Below are 14,489 nucleotides of genomic sequence, written 5' to 3' on the forward strand. Positions count from 1 at the left end.
GGCTAATGGGTACTACAAATTATGGTGCACGACCGAAGCACTACAGCCGTTCAGGGCCACCACACGTTAGCCAAATTGCTGACAAGAACGCCGTGCAATTTCCACCTCCCAAAGAAATTTCAAATTTACTTTAATCGCTCTATTTAGAATCTTTGCACGTGCGATTTGAACACGCCTGCCTTAAAGTGATTAAAAAAAGAACAAAACGCATCCAAAGTTTAAAAACATCAGTGGGAGATGCGAACTTATACGAGGTTAGTTCGGAATTCATATGTGCAAATGGAATGGACGTCAACGAGTGTACAAAAGCATAATGGCCATTGGAATATTTGGATACCAATGACCATGCATGAGAGAGGGTCATGGAAAGGATGCGGAAGGGGAGGAAAAGGAGTAAAGGTGATGGGGCAATAACAAGCTGGCCATTTAGCAAGGAATGCATCGATGGATGCGCGTTTGGATCCAAGGTTGGTGCAGACAAGCGACGGTGTGTTGGCAAACTCACGTCAAAATCATTGAGAGCAGCTGCGAGCTCTCCGACACCCTCGGCCTGCTGAGCAGGGCGGCTGCTTTGCGCCGGCGCCTGTGCAGCATTTGAGATGCTCGCTAAGGCTTGTTGCACCTGCTTGTAGACATAATCCCTGTTGGCCCGTGTGGCTGCAACGTCAGGATGATTCAGGTATGCCTAGAAAAAATAAAATAAATAAATACTCAAGTTTCAAATCATCACAACGCACTAGTAACAGTTGAAATTTAGAAATAATCATGAGGGCTTATAATTTGCAGCGACTATTCCCCTTCGCTCCCCACCACCAGCCCCCGGCAAGTAACCAAATGAACTTGGTGAGTCAAGCAATTAGACGGGCTCAAGAATCACTTTGTATGCAGAAGTAAACCTCCTCGAAACCGCCAACAGATCAAACAACCGAAAGGAAATTAGATCAAAATGTCTGACAGCACTTTTACAGCGTCTTAACAAAAAAGTCCAAGCTGAATTTGCTTCAAATCGATCAGATAATAATCAATCCCACGCAAAGAAGGCAATTCTGCAGCGCATAATTGCTTCCAAATGGGTGAAAAAAAGTGTAGACAACACAGAGCCAAAAATACGAGTAAGTGCATATCAGTATTGGCACAGCTCAACTGGACTCAACGTGAGAATTCAAACATCAAATTAAACCTGATCGTAGCAAATCTGATAAGGACATGCCACGACGACGCACAAATGGAATACAACCAATAAATATCACACATGGCCTTCCTGGCTAGTCACACGTGCACGCCATGACTTACTGCTTCGTTAACCTTTGCAACACGTTGGAAATTGTTGTTTGATCCAATATTCCACGAGATGCAAACTCTCTCTGCAAAAACATCCTCGGCCATTCCAACGCATGCAGACACACGTGCATACAACGCGCGCACGCACACGCGCACGCACACGCGCACACACACACACACACACACACACACACACACACACACACACACACACACACACACACACACACACACACACACACACACACACACACACACACACACACACACACACGACCAGGCAGGAAAAGGAATCCGTGCTTTCGCCAAGCAATTTGTTATGGGATGTTTTGTCAAACCTGAGAAGCGATGTACAGCATAGTAGCGTTCTTCTTGAGACTTCCTCGGGCTGCGGCCATCTCGTCACGCAGACGGGGGTCTTTGAGGTCCTGAGAGGAGATGTTAAAAAAATGTTTTTACAACAGCAAGAAATAATGGACCAGAGACATAAATTGTTTGATATACATGGAAGGGAATGGGATGAGGGAAGGGGAATGGATGGAGAGTGAAAAAAAAGGAAAGTTGAGCAAAGAGGTTCTGGGAGATGATAAAAAATAATGAATGGAGCAAAAAGCGGAGAGCGAGTCAAAAAGTCCACCATCCACCCTGCCTGGATGAATCAAAATGTCCCCCAAAAAATTATTTATTTCAAAGTGATATAAAATACTGCAAATCAACCACACAATGTACAAAAGTGATCAACACCATTTCAAATATAAACATCAATAACCGAGAATAGGTCACAAAGGCTATTGACCAGAAAAGACGTGAAGGATAATAATGTTCCACAGAATTTGACACAATCATATCACAAAAGGCCAAATATGTCACAAAGGGCTTGGAGGCACGACATGTTGCCCAAGAATCAAACTGTGAACAAGGATCCTGTTGACCCATTGAGCAAAGATTCGACAAAATGTAGCGCATGCGCGCGCACACGCACACACACAGCCATGCGTGAACATAACTTCGATTCATTCTTATGCTTTCCAACACCAAAGCAGCGTCAAGGGCAGTGCACGCATGCACACCAATATAAATCTGTACATGCAGTGTGCTCACTAGATGGCGTCAGTAACCTTTCACACAAAATAATCCAGCTTGCACTCTGCCCTCTATTTTCTGCGTTTGGAGAAGCTCTTCGTTTGCTCAAATCGATTTTCCTCCCTTTATTCCAAAGGCATGCAATCATGGGCAACATGATTTTAGACACTAAAAAAATAATAATAATAATATCAGAACCATTTAGCAGTCAATCTACGCTTTGCAATCTACGCTTCATGTCCATTCAAACTCCCAACATGCAAGTTTAATGCGATAGAACGTCCAAACTAGAGGCTGTTATTAAACCCAGAAAACTCAAAATTCACACACATGCTCCAAAAAGCAAAGGACAATATTAATTAAATAAATACATTAAATGAATTAAATAAATAAATAAATAAATACATAAACAAAAAGGGTCAGAAATCTGCATAAACTGAAGGAAAAATGGACACCCTGGCAATTTCTATCCAACAACACCAAATGAAAAAATAAATAAAAACCAACAACAACAGTATGGCAAAATTGTAAAATAAAATGCATCACCTGGCATGGTACCAAACATAGACTGGCTGCTGCACCCACCAACATTGTTGGAAAGCCACCACCCCTGTATATCTGCACCCCTCCCCTGTATCTCTACACCCCCAGCCCCCATCCCAACATCACACTTTCCCAGGGCAGACAGTTACCTGCTGTCGACAGGCAGAAAGCTGGTTTAGAATCACCATGTCCTGGCCAAACTTCTTGAAGCTGTTAGCCAACTCCTGCTGGTTTCCTGCTAAACGAACCTTCTCCAAGCTTTCTTGCGCCTGGTGGCAAACAAGTGCCCATTAATGTGTGCAAAAAAGTATTGGTGTTTACTGAAAGTGGATAAAAATACAAATTGAAATAAAAACATTTACTCCACCCTACATTTAGCATTTACGCCCCTCCCCCCCCCCCCCAGGTATCGATGTATCCACCTTTGTGTGCATGTGTGTGCATTGGGGTGGTCCACAATTTTTTTTTTGATATGTCATGTTCTCACCCTCCAGAACTGTTCCAATACCTACAAAAACACTGCTGGTGAAATGAAAATGAAATTGAATAACATTTATGGGTAGCTCACAGTCATCAAAATTTCCCCATATGGTCTTACACTAACGTCTTACAATACCATTGACACTGAAACAGTTTCTGATTGTCGCATACTTTTACAGGAATTTTAAGTTGAGTTATGAATACCCTGCATGCCTTGTTGATGTTTTATGAAGGAAAATATGTTTTGAGGGGTCTATGCAATATGCATTGTACCCTGTAGAGTAGGCTGGCATGTGTGTTAATTGAACAAGGACTGGGCACCGAACTGCTATTTCTTGCTTGTCGCCACCACATACTTGAAATTGTGATTGGAGCAGTGTTTGTGAGCGGCATGGGGCCCTCCTCTGGACCAGAGATCTTGATCTTCAAACGATTCCAGGCTCGCTGGGAATTTCTGGATCAGGATAACTTTGATAATGCAACCACGGATGAATTGGTTAGTGAATCCCTTTCTGATATCAAGGATGATGTTCTGCTTTTCGTTGGGAGTCAGCTTGCTGACATCCAGCCGAGAGATGATTATCGGGAATTATTGGAACTGTGTGTAATCTTTCTGGGTGGAGTTCTTGCAAAAGGAGTCCAGTTCATGGCCCGAGGACCCATGCACCATGCCCGTTGGATGTCAAAGGTCATCTATAGCCTGAAGGTTTGGACGTTCAGAAGTCAGTTCAAACTCACTAGCAAAGAGCAGAAAGGACTGAGAGACATTGCCATCTTCACAATCGGTATTTACATCAGAGCATGGATGACAGCTCCTCTTGCAGCTTCTGCCCCAAACAGTGATTTGCTTCTTCTAAAATCTCTGGTGTAGTACAAAGATGTAAACCAAGCAATTTCGAAGGCAGCAACCATGAAACTAGCAGGCCATCTGTGGTACTTATCAGAGGACCTGATTGGTCTTGCATTTTTTGACAAGAATGTGCCTGCAGCAGTGAAACAACAAATTATACTCACACTGGAGAATGAAGGACAAGAACATTCTCCGAAGCGCATCCAAGTTGATCTGGGAAATATTCAGGAAAGTGGTTTGTAAGACTGTTACACAGAAATCCCGCATGCTTTTTGAAAAGATGGACCTTCCTGACAGTTTTCTGGAAGCAGACCCAGAGACTTGGGAAGACCGAGACGATTTTAAAGCAGCGTGTGAGACTGTGAAGGCCATGAAAGTGGTAAATGACCATGCGGAACGCGGAGTTGCACTAATTCAGGAGTTCAGTGGACTGCTGACACATGATGAAGATCAACTTCAGTTCCTGCTGCAGGTTGTGCAGGAACACAGGAAAACATTCCCTGACAGCAACAATAAGCCCCTAACTGGAAAAGACTGAATAACCAGCTGGTAGATGTGTTTAGAATTTGTATGTACTGTATGTGTAATTTGTGTATTACATTATATACCAATTTGACCTGTATAGTGTATAGACTATATATACTGAAATTTCAAGTTAGTTGAGCTACCTCTAAATATTAAAATAGATCCCGAAAACTTCACATAGTGTTTTTTATGACCAAAGAAACAATTATGGATGGTGAGAACATAAAAAAGTTGTTACAATTTTTTTCTCATATTATTCTGGACCATCCAAATGTGCATGTATGTGTATGCCAGTGTGCGTGTGTATGCCAGTGTGCGTGTGTATGCCAGTGTGCGTGTGTATGCCAGTGTGCGTGTGTATGCCAGTGTGCGTGTGTATGCCAGTGTGCGTGTGTATGCCAGTGTGCGTGTGTATGCCAGTGTGCGTGTGTATGCCAGTGTGCGTGTGTATGCCAGTGTGCGTGTGTATGCCAGTGTGCGTGTGTATGCCAGTGTGCGTGTGTATGCCAGTGTGCGTGTGTATGCCAGTGTGCGTGTGTATGCCAGTGTGCGTGTGTATGCCAGTGTGCGTGTGTATGCAAGTGTGTGTGTGGGTGTGCGTGTACGTGTATGCATGCAATTTGTTTTTGACTGGTATCCCATCCCACATGTGGGTGGGCCTCAGGAAATCGGACTAAGTCTCAAAATATCGACGTCTGTGTGTGTGCGTGGCGCGCGTCCCTGGCTGTCTGTGCGCGGCGCGCGTCCTTGTCCGCTAGGGTGGTCCAAAAATGCAAAAAAATCTCTTTTTTATCTGGATTTTGATGCTCTATTGGATTATTGTTAGAAATGGTCTAAATCATTCACCCAAAAAATATTTTGCATCTGAGTCATCTATAAACTCATACACACTCAACATATAAATTTGTCATTTTGGTCAATTTTAATGACTTACAAAGACTTTAGAAATATTTTTTTCCTAAATAATGTCATTGATGGTACATACCCCTGTGAAGTCCCCATGGTCGAAACATGAGTCAGACATGTATGAACATGTTTCAAACATGTTTCAAGCATTATCAAACATGTTTCGACCATGATGATTTCACACTCACAGGCGCAAGCGCATACAAAAAGTCATGAACCACAAAATGGCTTAGTACAATAGTGCATGTACTTTTTCCACCTAGGAACTTTTCCATGTACTTTTGAACATGTACTTTTGAACATGTACTTTTGAACATGTACCATGAACAGGAACATGTACTTTTCCACCTTTTTCCACTTTTTCCACCTACGTCCACCTATTGGATTGTTCTCATTTAGCCAAATTTGGTGAAAAACGCCATATTTCAATTGAAGTGTGTATGAGTTGCTAGATGGAATTGAGCGAACATATTTGGTGGGTGAATGTTTTAGACCATTTCTAACAATAATCCAGTAGAGCATCAAAATAGGAGAGATCGATGTTTTTTGGACCACCCTACTGTCCGCCTGTGTGCGGCGCGCGTCCCATGTCCGCCTGTGTGCGTCCTCGTCCGTCTGTGCGCGTCCCCGTCCGTCTGTGCGCGTCCCCGTCCGTCTGTGCGCGTCCCCGTCCGTCTGTGCGCGTCCCCGTCCGTCTGTGCGCGGCGCGCGTCCCCGTCCGTCTGTGCTCGACGCGCGTCCCCGTCCGTCTGTGCGTGGCGCGCGTCCCCGTCCGTTTGTGCGCGGCGCGCGTCCCCGTCCGTCTGTGCGCGGCGCGCGTCCCCGTCCGTCTGTGCGCGTCCCCGTCCGTCTGTGCGCGTCCCCGTCCGTCTGTGCGCGTCCCCGTCCGTCTGTGCGCGTCCCCGTCCGTCTGTGCGCGGCGCGCGTCCCCGTCCATCTGTGCTCGACGCGCGTCCCCGTCCGTCTGTGCGTGGCGCGCGTCCCCGTCCGTTTGTGCGCGGCGCGCATCCCCGTCCGTCTGTGCGCGGCGCGCGTCCCCGTCCGTCTGTGCGCGGCGCGCGTCCGTGTCCGCCGGTGCGCGGCGTGCGGCGCGCGTCCCTGTCCGTCGGTGCGCGGCGCGTGTCCCTGTCCGTCGGTGCGTGGCGCGCATCCCTGACCGCCCGTGCGTGGCATGCGTCTGACAGTCTGTGCGCGGCGTGCATATGTGTGTGTGTGTGTGTGTGTGTGTGTTTGTCTGTTTGTGTCACTATTTTCATCAGAGATGGCCAAACGGATCTCGGTCAAACTAATGGATGTTCATTGATCGCGAGTGTCAAGCAGCGATTTAGGTTTTAAAAATTGAAAAGAAAAGTTGGATTTTTTTTTTTAATCACTATATTGTGCCCATGTCTTTGTAGCTAGGTAAAAAAGCAATATCAAATGATCCCAAACCCCATTCCTTAGTGGCTATGTGGCACTTTCAAGCTTACACAAAAAAAAATAGAAAACAAAATTAGATTTGCTCTAAATCCCAACAGGATTTGAACAGCACCTGGGAATGCCAGGTAACTGCTCGTGAACTATAAAATACATTGGAAAAAAAATGCATTGAAGGAAATAGTTACTGGCACTAAAATATTGCAAATGCCTCCGAATGATGGTTAAGCATCAGTAACAGCTCATACCATACGGAGGTGCTGGAGCAACTTCATAACGTCGGCCATGTCAGCAATGATAAGCAGGCGAGTGACAGCAGAGAGTAGGGCACGAGCCGCGCGGACCATGGCTCCACGTTTCATCGAAGAGCATGGATCATCAGCAAACTCGCCAGCTGCTTCTCTCATAGATTCACCTGCAGAGGTGACAAAGTGAAAAGAGTGCTTACAAAGACATCACATCAAATGCAACACATGCACCGAGGACGACCACCCATACATCCCTCTGTCCTGGCTTATTCCCTCAGCAAACCAACAATAAACTTCAACATTCTCGACACCTGATTGAAGAATTTGTTTGCTTGAGGTTTTCTTCAGTCTGGTTTGTCTTTCCATTTATCGCTCAATTTAGGAAACTAGCAACGGCACCCATCCTATGGGCGGGGCTTCAATTGGGAGGCCCAAATGAAAAGGCAAAATATCAGAAGGCTTTTTTTTTATTTTAAACGATTCATATAAACATCCGTTGAATCATATCACACGCAAATCATCAAAATATAAACAGTACATGGCGCCCATTTTGAAAAAAGATTGAAGTCTGCAAAACGGAAGCGGCCGCTACATGTCTTTCTCAGTCACATGTTTCTATAGGAAGAGTTTGTCAGGAGTCAATCTACTCTCTCCTGGTACCTAGAATTTCAACAAAAGCCACATCACTGTTCATATCGGTAAATATTATTCCATCGTGTTTGGAAAAACTGGAAAATTGGAAAACTTGGAAAAACAATATAGCCTACTAGCAGAAGTACCCGGCATGGAGGGGAGGGGAGGGGAACGGGAGGGAGGGTAGAAGAGGGGGGGAGGGGAAAAGAGGGGGGATGGGGAGGGTGAGGGATGGGAGGGGGAGGAGGGATGGGAGGGGGGAGGGTGAGGGATGGGAGGGTGAGGGGGGTGGGAGGGGGAAGGGGAGGGGGGAGGGGAGGGGGGAGGGGGGAGGGTGAGGGATGGGAGGGTGAGGAGGGGAGGGGGAGGGGAGGGGGAGGGGGAGGGGGAGGGGGGAGGGTGAGGGATGGGAGGGTGAGGGGCGAGGGGGAGGGGGAGGGGGAGGGGAGGGGAGAGGGGGAGGGGGAGGTGGAGGGGGAGGGGGAGGGCGAGGGATGGGAGGATGAGGGATGGGAGGATGAGGGGGGTCGGAGGGGAAGGGGGGAGGGGGAGGGCGAGGGATGGGAGTATGAGGGGGTGGGAGGGGGAGGGGGAGGGGGAGGGGAGAGGGGGGAGGAGGGAAGGGGGGAGGAGGAGGGGGAGGGGGGAAAGGGAGCGGGAAAAGGAAGAGGGAAGGGGGAGAGGGAGGGGAGAAGGGGTAGGGGTAGGGTGGAGGGGGGAGGGAGGGGGAGGACGGAGGGGGAAGGGAGGAGGAGGACGGACGGGGGAGGGGAGGAGGAGGACGGACGGGGGAGGGGGAAGGGGGAGGGAAGGGGAGGGCCAGTCAACAATGACGTTGCAGTTCTCATGGTCGGAGAGCAGCACAACAATCGCGACATCGTCCTGCATCTTCGCAAGAGCACGAAGCGGATTTTGGAGACTCACCGATCCTGTGACGCCCTCCAGTACCGGCGTTGCCGGGCGGGGGAAGGGAGACCCGCACATTCCCAACCCGTACATTCGCCCTCTCGACTCAAGCTCGTATTCGATTCGTATTCGAAATCGAAAGGGAAAAGGGGAAATCCTTCGTATTCGAATTCGTAAACACGAAATATGAATTAGAATTTAATTCATATCGCACAAAATCGACACAAAACACGATCGCATAAAGGTGAAAAAACGCAATGGCTTTTCGCCCTGAATTACGTGCAAACGTGTGACATGTGACATGTGACGGGATGGAACATCACGGGATCGCTCTGAGCGAATCAGCGAGCTCTGGCACCGGCTGAGATTAGCGGGTACTTCGCTGAAATGCGCCGAGGTAAATATGAATAAAAAATATGGATCTCGTCAAATATTGTCTCGGCCATGTTCGTCCCAGGCTCAATGGCCATGTCTATGCCAAATATCAAGCACGTGAGCCTCTCCGTTTCGGAGTTTATCGGTAACATCACACACACACACACACACACACACACACACACACACACACACACACACACACACACACACACACACACACACACACACACACACACACACACACACACACACACACACACACACACACACACACACACACACACACACACACACACACACACACACACACAGTGTTTTATATATATAGATTTTACTCCCAAGGGTCCCAGGAATACCCACCCAAAATATCGTTGCGATCGGTTGAGCCGTTTTTGCGGTACCTTCGAACGGACAGACAGACATTTGGTGAATTATAGTAAGATGGTGCAAAACATGTCGGTATGCAAAAGAGGCGTCCATGTTCGTCTATGCGCGGCGTACGTGCCTGTCCGTCTGTGTCACCTTCGTGCAACATGACTCAAGGTCTCTGTGGTTACATGGGTCTCCCCTTTTGGTCTTCACTTTAAATCCAACTACAGCAAAGATGATGGTGTACCATCGCAAATCCCACACTTCCCACCTAAAACAATGTTGAAAGACGGCAAAAAGTTCCACCAGGAATGACCCAATATCAAATTTTTCCTCAATTTTGACCCCTGTGACCCCAAGTCCCCAGCCAATGGGGAATGAACAGGTGGTGAAATAAAAAAAAAGTCGTTACATAATTAATGCGCCCCCCACAACGTTGCCCGTAATTGCATTTTTTTGGTATTCGACCTTTTGGTCCCACCCAAAGGGGAGGAGCCAAAATTTTCCACTGTTCTTGCACCTTGTCATGTGGTGATCATAACTATAATGTCTGCCGGGAACCATTTTGGAGGGGATAGCATGACTAACAGACAGACAGACAGGCATTACCAATGACAAATTACAATATCTCCCCGTTCTTTCAAAAAGCGTGAGGATAATTATTCCTAACTGATGAAGCATAAATGGCGAAATGTGTGCCGGATGCTCAAAATGCTGAGCTCGCACACTTCCCCCAAAAAATAATAATCAATGCAGAAAAATAAAAATAAACAATTGAATCATTCACATTGAAGGAACCAAAAAAAATAAAAAATTATAATAATAAATAATTGGTCATGCCCTGATCATAGTTTCAAACATGGTGATTTGACTCCGTCTCATGATTCATACTTCAAGAAGAAATCAAACGAGAACGACATTCTTCGAAGTCACGACGTTGACCAATATCCTCTGCCCACATTATTACATCATTATAAATGTACGTACTTGTACCAAGTTTGATTTTAATCCATTCAGCTGTTCTCAATTATCACATTTTTTTTACCTGACATGACCTCTGACCTTTGACGTATTGATGCTGAAATCTAATCAGTTAATCTTTGCATCATAATACATACTTACCAACCTCGGTCAAAATCCCATCACTGGTTCATAAGATATGATGGTAACAGGATTTTCACCTAATATGACCTACGACCTGTGGCCTTTGAATTTGTGACCCCAAAAATCTAATCAGTTCATCTTTACCTCATTATACATACCTGCACCAAGTTTCACTTCGATCCCTTCAGCCGTTCTCAAGTTATCACAGAAACACAAAACTATCACGGACACCCAAACGGACTGACAACCCGAAAACATAATGCCTCCGGTGACTTCGTCGGCAGACATTAAAAAAAAAATTTAAGCATAAATCTCGTGTCTTTTCAAAAAAAAAAGTTTTTTAAGTTTTTTTTTATTTTTTTTTAGTTTTGTTAAATCAATTCTTAGGACACTTTTGTTCATTTTTCTTTAATTAACATTGCCTGCGACATTTCCTATCATCAATCTGGCTGGGCAGGCAGAATGTTACCGAATGTGCTCTTCTACTAGGTGTGCACGCAATGTTGCAGAATGCATGAATTGTGATGAGGAACCGTGCCACTTTGATAAATCAGGCCTCACTCGAGAGAACACAATGTTTAAAAAATAAAAAATAAAAAAAAACACAAAAACAAACCGGGACGTTACAGTCTTGCAATCGCAGGCTCGGGGAAAGCAGCAAAGTTTGTGTCGATTCTATCCCTTCACAATTATAACTCACAATGCCCAGAAACGTTTCTTTAACAAAAGGAAAAAACAAATAAATAAAGATACTGAAGCAATTGAAAAACTTACTGAATCAAATACAAGATGCGATTAATGTTACACCAGCTCAGAGGGAGCCAGAAGCTAAAGGGATCCTTTAAATTGGGCACCATGTTGTACTTAGCCCTACTAAAGCCACCACAAGGGACCATGTTGTTCCCGTCTCCACCCCTGCCCCTCACTCCCCACTGTGGTAAACACTCACTCAAATCGTCAGGGAATTACCTGGACTCAACATTTGCAATTCCTCAGTCGGCATATGTTATTCCCATTTCGCAACCCGAACACACATCCCTTCCAACCCCAGAATGCAAACTTACCCACTTTGCCTCTCCAGATCCTTTAAAATATCACAAGAAGCTATGCCATCCATCGGCAGACATCAATCGTTACACTGGATTGAAGAAGGGAGCTTGGTAGCCAATCCAGCTCACCACGAGGGACCAATTTCATAACAGCCATAAATCAATTGGTAACAGCTGGTTCAAAAGATACCTCATTGTATGTACTTACAAGCAATTACCTTTGGAGGACAAGCACAATCAGCAGGCCTTAAACAGAAACTAAATAATTTGTTAGCACCAAATATCCACTTAACACAACTCAACACCTCACTACAGACAATATTTCATACGAATATAGTTAAGAATTATAAATAAAGAAACATCCAAGCACCCTGCAAGTTTGTAAAGTGCATTAACACAAAAAACACGCACCTGCATAAATCTCCAGCAGTGACCTCATCATGTATCTTTTTTTTTTTTTTTTTTGTGTTCCTCAATTCATTTTCAAACTGAGGGGGAGAAATGAATATGAATGAATGATCGTTTTAAGGCCATTTTCCCCGCTAGAGCGGGGGTTGGCCTTGCGGGCCCCATGACAATCATGGTTCCCTGTTTGAGGCAATGTTTTTATGGCCGGATGCCCTTCCTGGCGCCAACCCTTGGTCGCCTCTTACGATGCGCAGGGATACGGTGTACCTATTCTAAACCGGGGTACACACCGTGATCATTCATCCCAGCAAGCTGGTACTCAATTTGCCGACCTCGGAAGGGTGACAGGCTGAGTCAACGCCCCTGGCGTTAATTCAGCGATCGACCGGGATTCGAACCCAGGATCCTCGGATCCCAAGCCGGCACCCTAACCGCTAAGCCAACACCAGGGTTAGGGCAGGAATTAATTATATAAGAACTAGAGAGTTCATAGAACATGATACACTTGGTCCCCGGTAAACGTCAAGGTTACGTTCTTCAAAACACGACGTTAAGTGAAACGACATTAAAGCTCAATTTATCTCATCTATCTATAATTCCAGTAATCTCTGTTTGTTTGTACGTTTGTACGTTTGTTTGTCTGTGACCGCTGTTTCTCGACAACCACGGGTCCGATATACTTTTAACTTGCCAGGTATATTGCTGGGGACCCGAGGATGTGCCTTTTCAAGGTTTCATATTAATCGGACAATTACTTACCGAGCTATGTCCAAAAAACGATTCAACCAATCAGAGAGCAGCGAACGATCGCGTGTGCCGAACGTGGCGGGCACACTCTGCCTCGGATGGCACATTTGAGAGCGTATTCATTTATTTCACGTTTGCAAACTATGTTGGCGTTAAACTATGTTTTAAAACTAATAAAAACGAATTTGCGATTCATTCGCTTTCCTGCGCGTTTGTGCACGCGATGGCGATTTCTTTACCAAACTCCGGAAGCCGTTCGCTTTGGACCAAACCATTTCATGTAAATAGAGGGGGGGGATATAATTTTAGATATAGATATAGTACGGGCAATGCCCTAGTAATAATTAATGTTAAATAAGGGGAGGGAGAGTTGGATTCCTTCGGCCCCGTTAAATGCATCACATTTTAATTAAGTCATACACTTTTCATTGTTTACATACTCTGTATTGGACATTGTACTACAGTACTGTAAATATATGTAAAATAACTACAAAAAAAAAATCACCCTTTAGTACAACAGACCAATCTACTGGTGGATGGTGGAGAGTGGAGAGTGGAGGGTAGGAGGGTTGCTAGTGGCTGAGATCCAGAGGGTTTTCCCCCCTCACTGTGACGTGAAGGCTTCTGCTGGCTGATGAGATAGATGACCATTTTCCTTCCTCTCAGAAAAAAAAACATCAATGGTTGACTGCTTGCTGCTCGGCCTCTTCTTTTCTTTACTAATTTCAGAGTAGAACCGAAGACTTTCCAAGACATTTCTATAATTGACGACGTAATATCGAGTTATAGGTAAACAAGAAGAAAAAAATAAAATGTTTAGCCACCGCTGTGGTTTTAGTAATTTTCCTGTACCGAGTTAAAGGCCAACAGTCACCAGGATGACAAAACAAAATCTTCTGCATATGTATACTCATGTATTGTCTTTGTGCCAAGTTTGAACAAAATCGGACCATGCATGTCCGAGAAATGGATGGTGACACATTTAAGTAACAAAATGGCTGCCAGACAGCCATATTAGATCTGCGCTCAAAAGAATGATGTGCATATGGAAGCCATCATTCATTTATCAGTGTGCCAAGTTTGAACAACATCGGTAAATGCATGTCCGAGAAATGGTTGAGGGCGAGTTCAACATTGGGATTTATTTATTTTTTACAATTAAAATGGCCGCCAGCTGGCCATCTTTGATCGCATCGTGAAACTAAATTATGTGCATATGTATGCCGTAAGGTATTGTCTTTCTGTCACGTATGAACTAAATCGGTCCATACATTTCCAAGATATGATTGCGGACACACGCACGGACGGACGGAAGAGACCAAAACCATAAGCCCCTCTTTTGGACCAAGTCTAAAGGGGGCTAATAATCACAAAGTTCTGCGAAGCCTTATCTAATTAGTATAAAGACGTTATAATGAAACAACGTTAACCGGGACATGGTTAAGCGGGGACACCCTGTACTTCAATTTCAATGAAATGATAATTTTAAATATCGTCCAAAAAACATTCTGAAAGTTTAGTGCTACTGAAGCATTCGTACACACCAACCACCTTATACACCGC

At 45.2% G+C, this 14,489-nt stretch overlaps 1 protein-coding gene across 1 annotated transcript in view; it reads right to left on the minus strand.

The window, feature by feature from the left end:
- The window catches only part of LOC137423802 (catenin alpha-2), a 220,929-nt gene that overhangs the window by 159,385 nt on the left and 47,055 nt on the right, over positions 1 to 14,489 (minus strand). The window contains exons 4-7 of the mRNA XM_068111318.2: positions 7,333 to 7,499; positions 3,057 to 3,176; positions 1,620 to 1,709; positions 506 to 685 (exon numbers count right to left, since the gene is read on the minus strand). Coding sequence (XP_067967419.1) covers positions 506 to 685; positions 1,620 to 1,709; positions 3,057 to 3,176; positions 7,333 to 7,499 — 557 coding nt within the window. The remainder of the gene's footprint in view (positions 1 to 505; positions 686 to 1,619; positions 1,710 to 3,056; positions 3,177 to 7,332; positions 7,500 to 14,489) is intronic.

This window comes from Myxine glutinosa, chromosome 3 (genome assembly GCF_964187855.1).
Source record: "Myxine glutinosa chromosome 3, kmMyxGlut1.1, whole genome shotgun sequence".
In the NCBI taxonomy this organism is placed as follows: domain Eukaryota; kingdom Metazoa; phylum Chordata; class Myxini; order Myxiniformes; family Myxinidae; genus Myxine; species Myxine glutinosa.